The 21895-nt window shown below is 45.4% G+C and overlaps 1 protein-coding gene across 1 annotated transcript; it reads right to left on the bottom strand.

Annotated features, from left to right (window-relative positions):
• Positions 1-19306: 19306 nt before the first annotated feature.
• Positions 19307-20768, bottom strand: LOC127312401 (probable methyltransferase At1g29790). The gene has a single exon (XM_051342939.2). The coding sequence runs from the start codon at positions 20668-20670 to the stop codon at positions 19516-19518; it is 1155 nt and encodes a 384-aa protein (XP_051198899.1). The 5' UTR covers positions 20671-20768; the 3' UTR covers positions 19307-19515.
• Between the last annotated feature and the right edge of the window lie 1127 nt (positions 20769-21895).

Here is a 21895-nt window from a genome sequence, read left to right as displayed (position 1 = left end):
CCTGCCGCCACGGCATCGTCGACGACCAGGAGGCCTTCCTGCTCACCGCCGTGGCGCGGACCACCGGGGGGCCTTCCCTACCCGCCGCGACGGCCACCATCAGGAGGCTCAAGCCACGTACACCCATAGGATACCTACAGGAAAGAGGAATATGCAGAGAGTAAGAAAAGGAGGACAACACGATGTGGACAAAACCAATACCAGGCAGAATCAGGCAAACCGGACGCTGCAGTCATCGGCTTCTCCGTAGCCGAGTTGTAAGGAACAGAAGGCCGCTGGAAGAAGGTAGAACATGCTGCAGTCCTTGCCCTCTCCGATCTCCATAACCGAGGCATGAACTAATGAAAAGTATGTGGGAAGGAAGCAGAAAACATTGGCACGTAAATCCTACCGTATCACAGGAAGAAGACACGTACGGCGGTAACGTGGCACCACACCGATTTATTTCCACCGCACTATGTGATAAGTGGGCACCAGGTATAGCCTAAAGAAATAGATAAATGGTGAGGGAACGTAACCGGAAGCAGTGGTAACTACCTAAACAGAAAACGTACAGCAGCCGGTAGCCTGTAATTTCCGAACCCAAAGAAAAAACGACCAAAAAATTGATAGCTCATTGACCCAGCCAAGTGACCGAAAGATAAGCCTACCTGTCTCCAAACTATTGGTGGAATGCAAGGAAAATTAGGACATCTACAGTGTCCAAATCGGTAAGAGTTGCTCTAAACTGATCAGCCATTATATAGGGTATAATTACATGAGGAATGAAATACAATTGCTTTCTTAATTTTGGAGTGACATTGAGGTATGGAGGACGGCACCTTCGTCCGAGATGAGGAGGGGGAAGAAGCGGTGCAGAAATTGATCTATGAGAGTGCCCGTGGTCCGAAACCCGATGGAGATGACAACGAGTTCCAAGACTTTCTGAATGATTTCGGCGAGGGACTTGAGCCTGAACAAGTTAGAAAAGACAACGAAGTGTCCATCACAAACTCCGGGGAGGTGTATATCTATGTATCAATTAATCTATGTTCATCCCTAGATGCATTCATTTATTTGTATTGCACTTATTAACGAATAATTTTTTCTTTTAGCCTTCTGGATCATCGAGCAAGTCTGTTAGAACAAAACGAGGTCCGACGCGGGTGCTAAAGGGCGAGGGCAGGTTAGCCCTCACGGCATTCAAGGATAATGGTGAACCAGAGCATCACAAAGAGTTTTGCCGCAAATTTACAAGTCAAGCCGGAGTTATTGTTAGGGACCATGTACCGATCAGCATTCAAGAGTGGCATAAGCCGAAGAACGCGGAGAGTGGTGCTAGTTATGTCAACGACACGATGAAAAATTTCCTTTGGGACATGCTACTGACAAAGTTCAGCCTACCGGAAGACATGACGGAAGGCCAGAAGAATAAAGTCAAGGAATGGACATGGAAGAAGATGGCCATACAATTCCAGACCTGGAAGAAAAATTTATGGGACAAATATAAGAATGAAGATCCAGTATTCGATGATAATCTATTGAAGATAAAAGATCACTGGCCCGCATTTAAGGAGTATAAGCAATCGTCTACTTTTGTGTCCCGATCGAAGAAAAATACCGAAAATGCTTCAAAGAAGAAACTTCCGCATCATTTGGGGTCAGGTGGCTACAAGAGTGCCATTCCGAAGTGGACAGAGTTTGAGAATAAACTGATGAATGCAGGAATCACTCCACAGACATGGGACTGGCCCGAATGGTCCAAGTTCTGGTTGTTCGCTCATGGGGCAGGGTTGGACCCAAAGACAGGGCTGATCGTTGCGAAGGAAAAATGGAAGGAAAAAAATTGAGGCAATTGTACCGAAGCTTGTAGATGCAATTGAAAAGGTCAGAAAGGGAGAGTACATTCCCGATCGAGAGAATGACGAGCTGACACTCGCTCTGGGGAACCCTGAACACGTTGGATGGGTACGAGCTCGCCCAGGTCTCACCATGAAGGAAGCGTGGCCGGACAGCGCTGACACTTATAGAAGCCGTTCGAGAAAGAAGAAGAAGGACGCCGACACATTAACGGAATTATTAAATAGGGTGGAGGCTCTTGAGAAAAATCAGAGGGCACCTGATCAGCCGCTGTTTCTACTGGATCCACAAGCCGATGCTGCCCCATCTCAGCGAAGAAGCGGTGTCGGTTCCTCGCATCTTGACGGATGTGGAGGAAGCTACCCCGTGGATTATGTCACGGAGAAGACAGATTGCGAGCTACATATGTTATTCAGGACCGCGTCCGTTAAGGTGGTGGTCGGCTATGTGTACCCAAGTGAAGATGGAGCAATGCACCATCATATGCCCATTCCACCTGGTTGTGTTCGTGTCGGGGTGGATGAAGTTGTTTCGGGTTTTGAAAAAGTGGAGCTTGATATTCCTAGAGGTGAACATGAGAGGACACTGGCCGATGTCAAGCGCGGTTTCGCCCTATGGCCGAATAAGTACGTCGTCCTTTTGCAAAGGCCACCGACTCCTACACATGAGCAGCAAATGCCATCGACTCCTCCTGGTGGCAGTCCTCGTGAGCAGCCAAGTCCACACCTACCTGAGAGGGACCCCAGCGTGAGTCCACCATCTCGAGATCCTCCGCGTAAGACTGCGTCCGTTAAGCGGAACGGTACGCCGCCCAAGAAGAGATCTAGAAAGGAGAAATCACAGCCGCCCATTGAGAAGTTACCTTGGGAAAAAAGTGTCGAGGAAAACAGGGAAGCCGTTCAGGCCGAGGTGAAAAAAAATTTGCACAGAAAGTGCCAGAGATACCTTTCGAGAAGACACTAGATCCGGTGAAAGTTGTGCGTACCGTTCAGAATCTATATGACCCTGTACCATCGCCGTCATCTGATTATGCGCGTTCTATTGAAAGGTCGTATGACAAGATGATCGAGGCGACAAAACCCGTTCAATCGGGTATCAGGGAGATAAAGGGGATACACCAAGTCTACCAGCTCGGACAACAACCCGTTCAATCGGTCGCCCCTCTCAAGGTGTTTGACGGGAAGCCCGTTCAAAGTTCTCGACAAGACACAACTGATTACGCCTTCGCTGAACGAGCATATCAATTTGTTCAAGGGAAAGATTTGGTCGAGAATCTCAGGAAGGTACCAACATGTATGCGTAACTTGCATTCGTGGTACCTTAATGCCTCAAAGGAAGGGATCCAGACTATCATGGTGTGAGTTAGGGAAGAGCACTACTTCCAGGAATACTGTGTGAACGTTGACTTCGGCGGACTCTTTCAGTTATACAATCTCCGGGCCCTCGACAAATCAATCATCAGTTGCTATTGTCTGTAAGTGATTTATTTATTTAATTTGAGAAGTCTTTAGCTCAGCTCGTTCATTGTCTGCAGATTATAATCTTTTGTGCGCTATATTATGCAGATCGAAGGTGCTCGAATGCAGAAGGGACGAAATCACAGACATTGAGTTCATTGACCCGCACACAATGCATGTTAAAACCATAGAAGATCCCCTCTATAACAAGGATACACCGGAGACTTTGCTAAGGTTTTTGAAGCGACAACGTGACAAAAAGCTAATAATTTGGCCTTACAACTTCCAGTGAGTCTTACTGTCTTATAACACATTATATTTGCTCACCGTATGTCAAAATTTTAACTAATGACTTATATATATGACACTACATATTTAAACGTGCGTAGGTTTCACTTTATTCTTCTCGTCATCAATATGGAAATTGGAGAAGTTGAAGTCTTTGACTCACTAAGCAAAAAATCGGAACTATACGTGTCTTGTTATTTAATGCTCAGAAGGTAATTTTATTTCTTATCGGTTTGTTTCGTTAATTTCCTGCTATGAACTAATTGATGACTCTTTTATGCATTTTCTTTTGTCGAGCAGCGTATGGGAAACTTTCATCAAGGAAGATAAGTCCCATGAATGGACACCGAAGCTGCGATGGCGTGCGAAAGTAAGTAGTACTACCTAGGTCCACACACCTTTAATTATCATACTTGACTATTGTTTGATTGAATTATATTCTTGTAAAGAAATGCCCGCAACAACCAGAAGGGACTGATCTCTGTGGATTCTTCGTTTGCGAGTACATCCGCAGAATTGTCAGCGAGAGAACGAATAATGAAAGAAATAAAGAGGTACAAAAACAATATTCACAAATTTGTTTTCTTATCATAAGTTGTGCTGGGTTTCAGTAATAGTTGTTTCATGTATTCATTTGTATCTTATTCTTTTATAGTTGGCAAGAAAGCGGAACAAGCTCTCAATCGATGACCGCTTCATAGCAATAGGCGAGGAATTGGCGGGATTTTTCCTTCGGGACGTCATACCACCATTCGCAGAGTACCACTATGAATGAAGATGTACATGTTACATATATAGTTGACTCGAAGAGTACCACTATGCTACATGTAATAGACATATATAGAGTACGCCTCGGAGAGTACCACTATGCATGAAGATCGATCTTCATGCATAGTGCTACTTAATTTGCGATCTTATGCAATTACATGTGTGTTATATTATATGCACCAACTTGCTATGCATCATCTTGATCTTCATGTACTACCTAAACCCAAACACGTTTCTGGTGCATCGACGCGATATGAAACAAACCGATATCCCTAAACCCCTCCAAAACCCTAAAACTTCAATTCTCTGCCGCGGCAGAGATTCGGGCAAATTCCCTGCCGCGGGTGGGAACCTTTGGTACCGGTTCGTATTACCAGCCGGTACCAAAGCTCCTTGGCCCTGAGCTCTCCTGGTGGCCCACGTGGAGGCCCCTTTTATACCGGTTCGTAAGCAACCGGTACGAAAGGGGGGGGCCTTTAGTGCCGGATAATTTATACCGGTTGCTCAACCGGTACGAATGCCCCTCTGGAACCGGTATTGATGAGAGATTTTCTACTAGTGAGGGAGTCCTACGCAACACCGAGAGGTTGGCTACCCAACACAACCTATGGACGCAACGCCAAGAGTTCAAGGAGCAACTCGCCTTGTTCGAGACACGCATCGACGAGCAATATGAAGAGGTGGCTCACAACTTCAACATCGTCAACCAAGATATGACCCTACTTCGCGAAGCTACGGACAACTTGAATGACCAAGTGGCGGCCAATGATGCGAACATGGAGCGGCACATGGATAGTCTCGAGCGCGCCATCAACAACTTGGGTCGTCGACACCGACATCGCTCTACTTCCTCATCATCAAGCTCGGCGCAAGACTACTACTCCCATGAACGCCATTCTTCATCAAGCTCCGGCTCAAGGCGTCATGAACTCCCTCGACATCATCGACATCATAGTCGCCATGAAGACTCACGCTCCAACTCAAGGCGAGGAGAGTTTCATCGACATGCTCGTCCACATGAGCGTCCCCCCACAAGACCAAGCACCACCCCATGATCGTCATCAACATGATCGCCATGCCCACCATGGGCGTGACGACCACCCCCACGACAACATCGCACTCGACATCGAACCGGCACCTCATCGCGAGCCGCACATGGATGCGCAAGACCAAGACCATGAAGATCTACCTCGGCGTGATCTCCGGAATCACCCTCGCCACAATCAACATGGAAGAGGAGACCCGGCAAATGCTCAAGATGAGATAGCCAACCATGTACATCGTCCACAACCTCGTCAAGAACTTCAACAACACCAACCCAATGCTATGGTTGGTCGTGGAAGACCTCCTATCCCACCTCAAGCCGCAAGAGATGAAGGCATGCGACATCGCCGAAGGAACTTAGAGGATGAAGAAAATATGTTTGGCAAGATCAAGTTCAATGATACGTATCAAATGTATCTATAATTTCTTATGTTCCATGCTACTTTTATGATGATACTCACATGTTTTATACACACTTTATGTCATTATTATGCATTTTCTGGCACTAACCTATTGACGAGATGCCGAAGAGCCAGTTGCTGTTTTCTGCTGTTTTTGGTTTCAGAAATCCTACAAAGGAAATATTCTCGGAATTGGACGAAATCAACGCCCAGGGTCTTATTTTTCCACGAAGCTTCCAGAAGACCGAAGAGCATACGAAGTGGGGCCACGAGGGCCCGTACCCATAGGGCGGCGCGGCCAGCATGGGGCCGCGCCGGCCTATGGTGTGGGGCCCCTGCACCGCCTCCAACCCTACCCTTCCGTCTACTTAAAGCCTTCGTCGCGAAAACCCCTGTACCGAGAGCCACGATACGGAAAACCTTCCAGAGACGCCGCCGCCAATCCCATCTCGGGGGATTCAGGAGATCGCCTCCGGCACCCTGCCGGAGAGGGGAATCATCTCCCGGAGGACTCTTCATCGCCATGATCGCCTCCGGATCGATGTGTGAGTAGTTCACCCCTGGACTATGGGTCCATAGAAGTAGCTAGATGGTTGTCTTCTCCTCATGTGCTATCATTGTAGATCTTGTGAGCTGCCTATCATGATCAAGATCATCTATTTGTAATGCTACATGTTGTGTTTGTTGGGATCCGATGAATATGGAATACTATGTCAAGTTGATTATCAATCTATCATATATGTGTTGTTTATGATCTTGCATGCTCTCCGTTGCTAGTAGAGGCTCTGGCCAAGTTGATACTTGTAACTCCAAGAGGGAGTATTTATGCTCGATAGTGGGTTCATGCCTCCATTAAATCTGGGACAGTGACAGAAAGTTCTAAGGTTGTGGATGTGCTGTTGCCACTAGGGATAAAACATCGATGCTTTGTCTAAGGATATTTGTGTTGATTACATTACGCACCATACTTAATGCAATTGTCTGTTGTTTGCAACTTAATACTGGAAGGGGTGCGGATGCTAACCCTAAGGTGGACTTTTTAGGCATAGATGCATGCTGGATAGCGGTCTATGTACTTTGTCGTAATACCCGATTGAATCTCACTCTACTCATCATGATATGTATGCTCTCTATATTTTTCAATTGCCCAACTGTAATTTGTTCACCCAACATGCTATTTCTTATTGGAGAGACACCACTAGTGAACTGTGGACCCCGGTCCATTCTTTTACATCTGAATACAATCTACTGCAAACATTGTTCTTTACTGTTCTTCGCATACAAACATCATTTTCCACACCATACATTTAATCCTTTGTTTACAGCAAGCCGGTGAGATTGACAACCTCACTGTTAAGTTGGGGCAAAGTATTTGGATTGTGTTGTGCAGGTTCCACGTTGGCGCCGGAATCCCTGGTGTTGCGCCGCACTACACTCCGTCACCAACAACCTTCACGTGCTCCTTGACTCCTACTGGTTCGATAAACCTTGGTTTCTTACTGAGGGAAACTTGCTGCTGTACGCATCACACCTTCCACTTGGGGTTCCCAACGGGCGTGTGCTTTACGCGTCAACAAGCCAAATTTCTGGCGCCGTTGCCGGGGAGATCAAGACACGCTGCAAGGGGAGTCTCCCACTTCCAATCTCTTTACTTTGTTTTTTTCTTGCTTTACTTTATTTTATTTACTGCTTTGTTTGCTTTCTTATATCAAAATACAAAAAAAATTAGTTACTTGCTTTACTTTATTTACTGTCTTGTTAGCGTTCTATATATCAAAAACACAAAAAAATTAGTTACTTGCATTTACTTTATCTAGTTTGCTTTATTTACTATTGCTAAAATGGGTACTCCTGAAAATACTAAGTTGTGTGACTTCACTAGCACAAATAATAATGATTTCCTATGCACACCTATTGCTCCACCTGCTACTACAACAGAATTTTTGAAATTAAACCTGCTTTACTGAATCTTGTTATGAGAGAGCAATTTTCTGGTCTTAGTTCTGATGATGCTGCTGCCCATCTTAATAATTTTGTTGAACTTTTTGAAATGCAAAAGTATAAGGATGTAGATGGTGACATTATAAAATTAAAATTGTTTCCTTTCTCCTTAAGAGGAAGAGCTAAAGATTGGTTGCTATCTTTGCCTAAGAATAGTATTGATTCATGGACTAAATGTAAGGATGCTTTCATTGGTAGATATTATCCTCCTGCTAAAATTATATCTTTGAGAAGTAGCATAATGAATTTTAAGCAATTGGATAATGAGCATGTTGCTCAAGCATGGGAAAGAATGAAATCTTTGGTTAAAAATTGCCCTACCCATGGACTGACTACTTGGATGATCATCCAAACCTTTTATGCAGGATTGAATTTTTCTTCGTGGAACCTATTGGATTCAGCTGCTGGAGGTACTTTTATGTCCATCACTCTAGGCGCCGCAACAAAGCTTCTTGATGATATGATGATTAATTACTCTGAATGGCACACGGAAAGAGCTCCACAAGGTAAGAAGGTAAATTCTGTTGAAGAAACCTCCTCCTTTAGTGATAAGATTGATGCTATTATGTCTATGCTCGTGAATGGTAGAACTAATGTTGATCCATTAGCTTCATTGGTTGCTCAAGAAGAGCATGTTGATGTGAACTTCATTAAAAATAATAATTTCAACAACAATGCTTATAGGAATAATTCTGGTAACAACTATAGGCCATATCCTTCTAATAATAGTAATGGTTATGGTAATTCTTATGGTAATTATTACAACAATAATAGGAGTGTACCCTCTGGTCTTGAAGCCATGCTTAAAGAATTTATTAGTACACAAACTGCTTTTAACAAAACTATTGAAGAAAAGCTTGGTAAAATTGATATTCTTGCGTCTAAAGTTGATAGTCTTGCTGCTGTTGTTGATCTTTTAAAATTGAAAGTTATGCCTAATGAAACTAAAGATATTAAGTCATTTGCTACAGCAAACGCCATCCAAGTTCGAATTAACGAGAATATTAGATTGATGGCTGAATTGCATGCTAGGTGGGAAAGAGAAGAAAATGCTAAAGAGAATAATGTAGCTAAAGTTTGGACTATTACCACTACTAGTAATGATAATGCTTCACATGTTGCTAAACCTCCTACTATAGATGATAAAATAATTGGTGTTGGCAATTTTTCTACTCCTAATGCAAAGCGTGCAAAACTGTCTGAAACTGCTAAAACTGCTAAAACTGCCTGTGATAAAACTGCTGAAATTTTTCAAAATATTGGGGACAATGATCCCATTGCTGTAGACCATAATGGTTTAGATTTTGATGATTGTCACATCTCTGAAGTTATAAAGTTCTTACAAAAACTTGCTAAAAGTCCTAATGCTAGTGCCATAAATTTGGCCTTTACAAAACATATTACAAATGCTCTCATTAAAGCTAGAGAAGATAAATTAAAACTTGAAACTTCTATTCCTAGGAAGTTGGAAGATGGTTGGGAGCCCATCATTAAGATGAAGGTCAATGATTTTGATTGTAATGCTTTATGTGATCTTGGTGCAAGTATTTCTGTTATGCCTAAGAAAATCTATTATATGCTTGACTTGCCACCATTGAAAAATTGTTATTTGGATGTTAATCTTGCTGATAATTCTATAAAGAAACCTTTGGGGAGGATTAATAATGTTCGCATTACTGTTAACAATAACCTTGTCCCCGTTGATTTTGTTGTCTTGGATATTGAATGCAATGCATCTTGTCCCATTATTTTGGGAAGACCTTTTCTTCGAACTGTTGGTGCTATTATTGATATGAAGGAAGGTAATATTAAATATCAATTTCCTCTCAAGAAAGGTATGGAACACTTCCCTAGAAAGAGAATGAAGTTACCTTTTGATTCTATTATTAGAACAAATTATGATGTTGATGCTTCATCTCTCGATAATACTTGATTCACACTTTCTGCGCCTAGCTGAAAGGCGTTAAAGAAAAGCGCTTATGGGAGACAACCCATTATTTTACTTCTGCACTTTTATTTTATATTTGTGTCTTGGAAATTGTTACTACTGTAGCAAACTATCCTTATCTTTATTTTATTTCATTGTTGTGCCAAGTAAAGTTTTTGATAGTAAAGATGATACTAGATTTTGGATTACTACGCAGAAACAGAATTCTTACAGTCACAAAATTGAGTAGCCCCGTCTGTAGGTAACTCAGACAAATCTGCCAATTTACGTGCGTGATCCTCAGATATGTACGCAACTTTCATTCAATTTGAGCATTTTCATCTGATCAAGTTAAGTGCCCCAGAAAAATTCGTCTTTACGAACTGTTCTGTTTTGACAGATTCTGCCTTTTATTTCGCATTCCCTGTTTTGCTATGTTTGATGGATTTCTTTGTTCCATTAAATTTCAGTAGATTTGTGCAATGTCCAGAAGTGTTAATAATGATTATGTCACCTCTGAATATGTGAATTTATGATTATGCACTAACCCTCTAATGAGTTTGTTTTGAGTTCGGTGTGGAGGAAGTTTTCAAGGATCAAGAGAGGAGGATGATACAATATGATCAAGGAGAGTGAAAAATCTAAGCTTGGGGATGCCCCCGTGGTTCATCCCTGCATATTTCAAGAAGACTCAAGCATCTATGCTTGGGGATGCCCAAGGCATCCCCTTCTTCATCGACAACTTATCAGGTCACCTCTAGTTAAACTATATTTTTATTCTGTCACATCTTATGTGCTTTACTTGGAGCGTCTTTATGTTTTTATTTTTGTTTTGTTTGAATAAAATCGGATCCTAGCATTCTTTATGTGGGAGAGAGACACGCTCCACTGTTGCATATGAACACATGTGTTCTTAGCTTTACTCCTAATGTTCATGGCGAAGGTTGAAACTGCTTCGTTCGTTGTTATATGGTTGGAAACAGAAAATGCTTCATGTGGTAATTGGTATAACATCTTGAATAATTTGATACTTGGCAATTCTTGTGCTCAAATAGATCATGTTTAAGCTCTTGCATCATGTACTTTGCACCTACTAATGAAGAAACACCATAGAGCTTGTTGAAATTTGGTTTGCATGATTGGTCTCTCTAAGTCTAGATATTTTCTGGTGAGGGTTTGAACAACAAGGAAGACAGTGTAGAGTCTTATAATGCTTGCAATATGTTCTTATGTAAATTTTGTTGTACCGGTTCATACTTGAGTTTGCTTCAAACAACCTTGCTAGCCTAAGCCTTGTATTGAGAGGGAATACTTCTCGTGCATCCAAAATCCTTGAGCCAAAAACTATGCCATTTGTGTCCACCATACCTACCTACCTACTACATGGTATTTTTCTGCCATTCCAAAGTAAATTTCTTGAAGTTCTACCTTTAAAATTACATTCTTTGTCTTTGCAATATATAGCTCATGGGAAAAAATAGCTTAAAAAAACTATTGTGGTATTGAATATGTACTTATGTGTCTTATTTCTTATAAGTTGCTTGTTGAGCGATAACCATGTTTCTGGGGACGCCATCAACTATTTCACCTTTGTTGAATATCGTGTGAGTTGCTCTGCATGTTCGTCTTGTCTAAAGTAAGGGCGATTTATCATGATCAAATGGTTTAAGTATGCATATTGTTAGAGAAGAACATTGGGCCGCTAACTAAAGCCATGTATCATGGTGGAAGTTTCAGTTTGGACAACAATCCTCAATCCCTTATGAGAATATTATCTGTTGTTGAATGCTTATGCATTAAAGAGGAGTCCATTATCTGTTGTCTATGTTGTCCAGGTATGGATGTCTACGTTGAGAATAATCAAAAAGCGAGAAATCCAATGCGAACTTTCTACTTAGACCTTTGTACAGGCGGCATAGAGGTACCCCTTTGTGACACTTGGTTGAAACATGTGCTATGCAATGATAATCCATGTAAATCCGAGCTAATTAGGACAAGGTGCGGGAACTATTGGTAATCTATGCATGAGGCTTGCAACTTATAAGATATCTTATGCATAACACATATGAATTATTACTACCATTGACAAAATTGTTTCTATGTTTTCAAAATAAAAGCTCTAGCACAAATACAGCAATCCAATGCTTCCCTCTGCGAAGGGCCCCTTCTTTTACTTTTATGTTGAGTCAGGTTACCTACTTCTTTCTATCTTAGAAGCAAACACTTGTGTCAACTGTGTGCATTGATTCCTACATACTTGCTTATTTGCATTCATCATATTACTTTGTGTTGACAATTATCCATGAGATAAACATGATTGAAGTTGAAAGCAACCGTTGAAACTTATATCTTCCTTTGTGTTGCTTCAAAACTTTCTACTAAGAATCTATTGCTTTATGAGTTAACTCTTATGCAAGTCTTATTGATGCTTGTCTTGAAAGTACTATTCATGAAAAGTCTTTACTACATGATTCAGTTGTTTATTCATTGTCTTTACCATTGCTTCGAATCACTGCATTCATCTCATATGCTTTACAATATTATTGATCAAGATTATGATAGCATGTCACTTCAGAAATTATCCTTGTTATCGTTTACCTACTCGAGGGCGAGTAGGAACTAAGCTTGGGGATGCTTGATACGTCTCAAACGTATCTATAATTTCTTATGTTCCATGCTACTTTTATGATGATACTCACATGTTTTATACACACTTTATGTCATTATTATGCATTTTCCAGCACTAACCTATTGACGAGATGCCGAAGAGCCAGTTGTTGTTTTCTGTTGTTTTTGGTTTCAGAAATCCTACAAAGGAAATATTCTCGGAATTGGACGAAATCAATGCCCAGTGTCTTATTTTTCCACGAAGCTTCCAGAAGACCGAAGAGCATACGAAGTGGGGCCACGAGGGCCCGTACCCATAGGGCGGCGCGGCCAGCATGGGGCCCGCGCCGGCCTATGGTGTGCGGCCCCTGCGCCGCCTCCAACCCTACCCTTCCGCCTACTTAAAGCCTTCGTCGCGAAAACCCCTGTACCGAGAGCCACGATACGGAAAACCTTCCAGAGACGCCGCCGTCGCCAACCCATCTCGGGGATTAAGGAGATCGCCTCCGGCACCCTGCCGGAGAGGGGAATCATCTCCCGGAGGACTCTTCATCGCCATGATCGCCTCCGGATCGATGTGTGAGTAGTTCACCCCTGGACTATGGGTCCATAGCAGTAGCTAGATGGTTGCCTTCTCCTCATGTGCTATCATTGTAGATCTTGTGAGCTGCCTATCATGATCAAGATCATCTATTTGTAATGCTACATGTTGTGTTTGTTGGGATCCGATGAATATGGAATACTATGTCAAGTTGATTATCAATCTATCATATATGTGTTGTTTATGATCTTGCATGCTCTCCGTTTCTAGTAGAGGCTCTGGCCAAGTTGATACTTGTAACTCCAAGAGGGAGTATTTATGCTCGATAGTGGGTTCATGCCTCCATTAAATCTGGGACAGTGACAGAAAGTTCTAAGGTTGTGGATGTGCTATTGCCACTAGGGATAAAACATCGATGCTTTGTCTAAGGATATTTGTGTTGATTACATTACGCATCATACTTAATGCAATTGTCTATTGTTTGCAACTTAATACTGGAAGGGGTGCGGATGCTAACCCGAAGGTGGACTTTTTAGGCATAGATGCATGCTGGATAGCGGTCTATGTACTTTGTCGTAATGCCAGATTGAATCTCACTCTACTCATCATGATATGTATGCTCTCTCTATTTGTCAATTGCCCAACTGTAATTTGTTCACCCAACATGCTATTTCTTATTGGAGAGACACCACTAGTGAACTGTGGACCCCGGTCCATTCTTTTACATCTGAATACAATCTACTGCAAACATTGTTCTTTACTGTTCTTCGCATACAAACATCATTTTCCACACCATACATTTAATCCTTTGTTTACAGCAAGCCGGTGAGATTGACAACCTCACTGTTAAGTTGGGGCAAAGTATTTGGATTGTGTTGTGCAGGTTCCACGTTGGCGCCGGAATCCCTGGTGTTGCGCCGCACTACACTCCGTCACCAACAACCTTCACGTGCTCCTTGACTCCTACTGGTTCGATAAACCTTGGTTTCTTACTGAGGGAAACTTGCTGCTGTACACATCACACCTTCCACTTGGGGTTCCCAACGGGCGTGTGCTTTACGCGTCAACATTCAACATGCCCAAGTTCAAGGGTGAAGATGATGCCGAAGCTTACCTCTCTTGGGATCTCAAGGTCGACAATATATTCCGCATCCACAATTACTCCGGTGCGAAGAAAGTGGCCATGGCATCACTTGAATTTGAAGACTATGCTAGTACATGGTGGGAACAAGTAGTCACTCTAAGGGAAGAAAAGGGTGAGCCTCCAATTGACACTTGGGATGATATGAAGGAGGAGATGCAAGCTCGCTTTGTGCCCACACACTACAAGACCGACCTCTTCAACAAGCTACAAAAATTGAAACAAGGCACCAAGACAGTTGAGGAGTTCTACAAGGAGATGGAGTTAACCATGATGAGAGCCAACATCCAAGAATCCGAGAACCAAAATATTGCATGGTTCTTCAATGGTCTCAACTACCCCATCAAGAGAATAGTGGAGTTTCAACCATACTCCAACATGGTCGAGTTGGTTCACCAAGCTTCGAAAGCCGAGCGCCAAGTGAATGAGGACATCAAGTACTCCAAGTCCAAGTCATACTTCGCCTCCAAGCTCGCTACAACAACTCCTACAACAAGTTTCAAGCCTTCGATTTCCTCCACACCATCCAAGCAACCGACTATCCAAAGTCGCATGAAGCAAACGGTGACCTCCACCGCCTCCTCAAAGGCCTCTACGGGACCCTCCAATGTCACTTGTTTCAAGTGTGGCACACAAGGCCACAAGTCCTTCGAGTGCAAGAATACCAAAGTCATGATCACTACGGAGAATGGTGACATAGAGACGCTAAGTGAAGGTGAATACGAAGCTCTTGTCCAAGCTATCGTCGCCAATGAAGAAGATTACGATGAAGAAAGCGGACAAGACCCTCTCTTATGTGTGCATGACCCAAGCCCTTCACTTGTGGTCACAAGGGTGCTAACAACTCAACCACAATCTCTCGAAGACAACCGGTGCAACATGTTCCAAACCCGTGCTGGTATTGGTGGCAAGTCAATCAAGGTCATCATCGATGGAGGAAGTTGCCACAACCTAGCAAGCACTGAGTTGTGTGAGAAGCTCAACCTTACACTACGCAAACATCCTCACCCTTACCATGTCCAATGGTTGAGCGACAAGGGCAACGTCAAGATACAACATACCGTCACCATCAACTTCAAGATTGGCCCTTATGAAGACACTATTGAGTGTGACGTGGTGCCCATGACGGTGTGCCACATGTTGCTTGGCCGACCATGGCAATATGACAAGAAGGCTATACATGATGGACTATCAAATATCTACACCTTCAAGGTCAAGGATAAGAAATTTGAGCTTCGCCCAATGACTCCTAGCCAAATCATCGCGGACAATGCGAAGGCTTTAGCGAGGACCCAACAACACAACCACCATAGTGAGTTGAGAGGAGAGGGAGTGACCCACCAAAAAGAGAGTGAGCGCCACCAGCCATATATGAGTGAGATGAAGAGTGTCCTATTAGCCACCAAAAGTGAATGGAGAGAAGTGCAAGAAAACCCATCCACCACTTTGCACTATGTGCTCATTTGCAAGGGACCTTCGTCCGCAACTAACGAATTAACCAATATTCCTTCGTCTTTGTTGTCTCTTTTGAAGGAGTTTGAACATGTCTTCCCCGACGAACTACCTCATGGACTCCCACCACTTCGAGGCATTGAACACCGCATCGACCTCATACCCGGCGCTCCACTTCCAAACCGCGCCGCCTACCGCACCAACCCCGAAGACACAAAGGAGATTCAACGCCAAATACAAGATCTTCTTGATAAAGGGTATGTTCGTGAAAGCCTTAGTCCTTGTGCGGTTCCGGTGATTCTTGTTCCTAAACCGGATGAAACGCAACGAATGTGTATGGATTGTCGCCCCATCAATGCCATTACCATTCGATATCACCATCCCATTCCGCGTTTAGATGACATGCTTTATGAGTTAAGTGGTGCACAATTTTCTCGAAAATTGATTTGCGTAGTGGTTACCACCAAATCCGCATGGCAATTGGTGATGAATGGAAGACGGCATTCAAGACCAAACTTGGTCTCTATGAATGGCTTGTCATGCCATTTGGTCTTTCAAATGCTCCATCGACTTTTATGCGCCTTATGAACCATATCTTGAGACCTCTCATTGGCAAGAGTGTGGTTGTCGATTTCGATGATATTCTCATTTATAGCAAAAATCTCGAGGACCATGTTCAACATGTGAGAGAAGTCTTATGCATCTTACGCAACGAGAAGCTTTATGGCAATCTTCCAAAGTGCGCACTCGCACAAAACAAATTAGTTTTCCTTGGATTTGTTGTTTCCCCTAATGGCATTGAAGTGGACTCTTCGAAGGTTGACGCCATTCATAATTGGCCTACGCCTACCACCGTTGGTCAAGTTCGAAGTTTCCATGGACTTGCCGGTTTCTACCACCGCTTTGTGAAAGACTTTAGCACCATTGCTTGCCCTTTGAATGAGCTTACAAAAAAGAATGTTCCATTTGTGTGGGGTAAAGCCCAAAAAAATGCTTTCGATGAGTTGAAAAAGCGCCTTACCAAGGCACCACTTCTTGTTCTTCCAAATTTTGCTAAAACCTTTGAGATTGAGTGTGATGCAAGTGGTCTCGGTATTGGCGGAGTGCTTATGCAAGAGGGAAAACCCGTGGCATACTATAGTGAGAAGTTGGATGGCGCATGCCTCAACTATCCTATATATGACAAGGAACTCTATGCTTTGGTTCGTGTTCTTGAGATTTGGCAACACTACCTTTAGGCGAAATAATTTGTTATTCATTCCGATCATGAGTCTTTGAAATATTTGAGAAGGCAGACCAATTTGAACAAGAGACATGCTAAGTGGGTTGAGTTTATTGAGTCCTTCCCTTATGTTATCAAATACAAAAAGGGAAAGGACAATGTGGTCGCGGATGCTCTTTCCCGCAAGAACAACCTTTTGCTCACTCGCTTAGAGTTTCATGTTTTGGGTCTTGAAGAGATCAAAGAACTTTACCCTTCCGACTCTTTCTTTGGACCCATCTTTGAAAAGTGTTCCGTTGACCGAGGATTTGATGATTTCTGTTTGCATGATGGCTACTTGTTTAAAGCTAACAAAATTTGCATACCCGAGTCTTCTCTTCGTAAGTTGCTTTTGCAAGAGTCACATGGAGGTGGTCTCATGGGACACTTTGGACGCGACAAGACGCTCTCGATGCTATCAACCCATTACTATTGGCCAAAGATGAAGCGAGATGTGGAGCGCCTATGCAACCGGTGCACAACATGCTTACAAGCTAAGTCTACCACCAACCCTTACGGTCTTTACATGCCTTTAACGATTCCATATGCACCATGGTCCGATATAAGCATGGATTTTGTACTAGACTTACCACGCACAAAAAATGGTCATGACTCAATATTTATGGTAGTGGATAGGTTCTCTAAAATGGCTCATTTCATTCCATGCAATAAGGCCGATGATGCTTCACACATTGCTAAATTGTTTTTCAGGGAAGTTGTTCGCCTACACGGAATTCCGGCAAGCATTGTGTCAGATCGAGACGTCAAGTTTATAAGCTATCTATGGAAGACGCTCATGGCCAAGTTTGGAGTCAAGCTCTTGTTTTCGTCATCCTCGCATCCACAAACGGATGGACAAACGGAAGTGGTGAATCTAAGCCTCTCAACGCTACTACGCACGCTAGTGAAGAAAAACTTGAAGTCATGGGAAGAGTGTCTAGCCCACGCGGAGTTCGCCTACAATCGAGCCAAGCACTCCACGACATCAAGGAGTCCGTTCATGATCGTCTATGGTTTCGACCTGCCCACGGCACTCGACATCCTCCCACTACCTCTTCATGAGAGAACGAACATGGACTTCGACAAGCGAGCCGCCACCATGAAGAAGCTACATGAAGACACAAGAGCAACCATCCAAGAACATGTCCTTCGCGAAGCTACCCGCCTCAACGCCAAGAAGATGGAACGAATATTTGAAGAGGGCGACCTCGTTTGGATTCACCTCCGTAAGGAACGATTCCCTCATGAACGCAACTCAAAGCTCAAGCCAAGAGGAGATGGCCCCTTCAAGGTCCTCAAGCGCATCAACAACAACGCCTACGTCATCGACATCCCAACCTCCAAGTACTTGGTGAGCAACACGATCAACATCTCGGACCTATCACCCTATCATGGAGATGAGGAGAAACACGAGTCGAGGACGAGTCTTTCCCAAGGGGGGGAGATGATGTAGCCCCGCTCACCGATGGCGCTACACCAAGACCAACAAGTCCCCCAAGTGGACCAATGACGCGAGCTCGAGTCAAAGCGCTACACGATAAGGTGAACTCGCTCCTCACTACCCTCGATCTCGGTACCCCATTGGATGGATTGCTACCTCATGCCGACACGCTTTGTGTTATTAGGTACGAGGTGCGTCAAGGCCCCGGAAAGGAGGACACACCATGGTCACGAGGAGGAGACGAGCAGCTGGACGTGAAGATGGTTAAGGAGCTGGACACAAAGTCATCCGAGGTTTGCGAAGAGAGGAGGGGAGCCTGCCGGCCCCGGACCCGGCCGACCGGATCCCAGACCGGGCCACCCGGTCCCAGGCCCGGCCGTCCGAGCGGCACGCCGGTTCCGGCCCAGTCGAATCAGGATCCCAGGCCGGGGCAATCCGGGTGCAGTCCAGGGGCTCCGGGAGCCCCACCCGGTCACCATCCGGCCCAGGACCAGGTCTGAACCGGATGGGCCGGCCCTAGGCCCGGTTGGACCGGTCCCTGACCGGATTTCACGGGTCTGTCTCGACCAGATCTTTCTGGGTCGGTTATTTTTGTACCTCTTCGACCTGAGTCGCCCTGTAAACCTATATAAGTGCCCAGGACGCCCATACCTACTTTTTAGACATAGATTTGGGAAAAACTAGAGCATAGCTCAAAACCTCTAGGAAATTCCTCCTATGTTTCCTCCAAGGCTACTCTTGTTGCGGATTGATTACTTGTGTTTGAGATTCTACTATGATTCACTCTCTCTCTCTCATCGGGATCTCTCACCCCGGGATTCTATCTCGCGATCTCTCCCGGAGTCATTCTATCGGAGTGGTCCATCGAGCCACGGGAGTTCAAATTCGATTGTATCGGGTTGTGTGTGTGTGAGAGAGTTTGTTGTGTTCATCTTTATGTTCTTCGTGTTCTTCGTCTTCCCACCTTTCCCCTTTTGATTTCGGGTTGATTTCGCAAGATGGGGCCAAACCCTAGGTCTTAGACCGCATCAAGGTGTTTGGCGGCTAGGGTTGAGCCTAAGTGTCGCCCAGGTGGGACAACACAAGGAGCCATAATAAACCTTGACCATCTTATGTCGTGATCGTTGCAAGATTTGGAGAGCTCGTTGAAGAATTCTATTAAAAATGGATGATAACTGAGGAATATTCCGAACAGACGACCCTCTCCTGCAAAACTGCACTGCATTTCGCCGATTGTTGCTTGCACATCTACAGTCTGGTTCATGAGCCTACGTGTGAATGTGTTACTCCGTATGTGTGAATCCCAAAGCTCGCAGTACCGTCTCGCAGAGATAATTAACAGCCGGGCTAGAATGGCTTCTGCAGCAGCGCGGTGAGGTAGACGAGCTCGTCCTTGGCGCCGCTACCGGTCTTGTCGGCGACGGCCCACTTGATGGTCTTGTATCCCAGCCTCCGCAGCATGGCGGCGTACACGCCCTCCAGGTCGCCCTTCCGGCACCACAGGTGGTCCACCCACAGCAGCCCGCCGGGCCGCAGCACCCGGTCGGAGTCGTACCACAGGAACTCCAGCGCCGCCTCGGGGATCCACCGGTTCACCGCGTGCCCCGTCCGCACCACATCCATCGTCCCGTCCCCGACCGGGAACCGCTGCTGCAGCGGCGCGTGCAGCGGCACCACCCCGCGCGCCGCCGCTGCCTCCGAGTAGGGTGCGCCCATGTCCATGGTCGTTGTCAGCACCGTCGCGTTCGCCGCCTGCTTCAGCCGCGCCGCCAGCGTCCCCGTGCCGCCGCCCACGTCGAGGCCGAGCCGGATGGGCCCCGCGCGGCTCATCGATGCAAGGCGCAGCAGCTGCGGCACCGTCAGGTCCAGCGCCCCCCGCGCCCGGAGGAACTTGCCAGCCTCCGTCCGCGCCACGTCGAACCCCAGCGACGCCGGCAGGCAGGAGAAGGACCTGCATTTCTTCGCGTCCGTCGCCGGCGGCCAGCGGACGGCGGAGTCGGGGAGCGGCGCGAAGGGGTCGGTGGGGAGCTGGACGGATCCGGCGGCGGCGGAGGGCGTGGGGGAGAAGCACCGGCGCCTGGGGAGCGGGTGGCAGCCGCGGAGGATGAGGGGCTCGGCGAGGGTGTGCACGTCGTCGGGGCAGGCGGCGAAGGGGACGTAGGACATGAACCGGTGGAGGAGGTCGGGGTGAGCGGAGCAGGCGGAGCCGACGGGGGCAAGGCGGGTGTAGAGGACGAGCTCGGGGGGAGGCGGAGGGGTGGCGGACGCGGACCGGAGGTGGGAGACGGTGGCGCGGATGGCGTTGAGCTGCTGGAGGACCTGCTGCTGGTCGAAGCCGGGGCCGGATTGGAGCGGCGGAGTGTTGGAGGAGGCACGGATGGAGAGGTGGTAGAGGGAGAGCAGGTTGGTGGCCACCATGGAGAGCAGGAACACCACGTTGAGATTCAGACCGCACGGCCAGCCTCCGGCCGTGGAGGCTGAGCCCACCACCGTCTTCCTCATCGCCGGCGCGATCCGATCCGCCTTTCCCCCTTCACTTGACGAGAGAGATAAGCTAGAGTGGGCACTGGAAGTGAATGAGAGTGAGATTTGTGTCGGTGGTGTGCTGTCCGGTTTGGATTGCTGTGCGGAGACTATTGTTGACCGCTGTCTCTGCTAGGGTCCCTCCCTTCTCTTCAACTACGGAATATTTTCTCCTTTCTATAAAAAAGTATGATACATATAATTTTGGTTAAAGATAAACTAGTATTTTAAATTTGACTAACTAAATAGAAAAACACAGACATTTACAATACCAAGTGCACACAGCATGAAAATGTATATTCACCATGATTCTAACAACATTGGTTCGGAATTATAAAGATCTCAATTATAAATCTTTACACTTTTTTTCTTATATAGTTGGTCAAACTTTATTTATTTTTAATTTTGCAAAAAAACTATATGTATCCTGTTTTAGGAGGGAGGTAGTAGTAGATAAACTCCGGGTTTGCCATCTACTTTTTTCCCTCCACCTGTTATTTCTTTTTTAAATGGATATCAAACTGTATTTAAAAAAATGGATATTAAGAATAGTTGAATGCCGGCGAGTTCTCATGACATTTCCCGCTCCACACCAATCCTATAATCTTGCCACTAATTTCGGAGCCGCCTCTTTGTGCTTCGTAGAGTGCGTCACATCATATAGGGCCGCTCCACATCAATACGATGGCTAAGGTCCCAAGAAAGAGGAAACATAAGGCCATCTCCAACGGGGCAACGCAAGTTGGACGTCCAAATTATCCACGTGCGTCCGTTTGTGTCGCCCCGTGGACGCGAAAAAGAGTGTTTTTGACCGCGCGCCCGCTTGCACCTGGGGTGCCTCCAGCGGCTCGACGCATTTCCGCATCGGCATGAATTAGGATGTTTGGAAACAAAAAATAAAGAGTTTCAACGAAGTCATAGTTATTACATCCAAATTTTAAAAATTATACATGAAAATAAGATGGTATTCCTCAAGGCATTGTCTTCATGGCCAGCAAATGCCCACCGATGCTCATCAAATTCGTCTGCAGCCGTTTGCACACGGTCTCGTCAGTGACTTCTACATTCGTATGCAGATAGTCCTCCCAAGATAAAGCCCTAGGGATTGGCGCAACCAGCTTACCTTGGAATTTCCAGTGGTTCTCATTGCGTCCATCAGGACGCTCGTTCTCAACGATCATGTTATGCATGATCACACAACATG

The sequence above is a fragment of the Lolium perenne genome, chromosome 1 (genome assembly GCF_019359855.2).
Source record: "Lolium perenne isolate Kyuss_39 chromosome 1, Kyuss_2.0, whole genome shotgun sequence".
Taxonomy (NCBI): domain Eukaryota; kingdom Viridiplantae; phylum Streptophyta; class Magnoliopsida; order Poales; family Poaceae; genus Lolium; species Lolium perenne.
The sequence above is the reverse complement of the archived record's forward strand: the minus strand, read 5'-3'. Positions and strand labels throughout refer to the sequence as shown.

Coding starts and splice junctions, on each gene's coding strand:
- LOC127312401 (XM_051342939.2), bottom strand. CDS start 20,670: ATGAGGAAGACGGTGGTGGGCTCAGCCTCCACGGCCGGAGGCTGGCCG.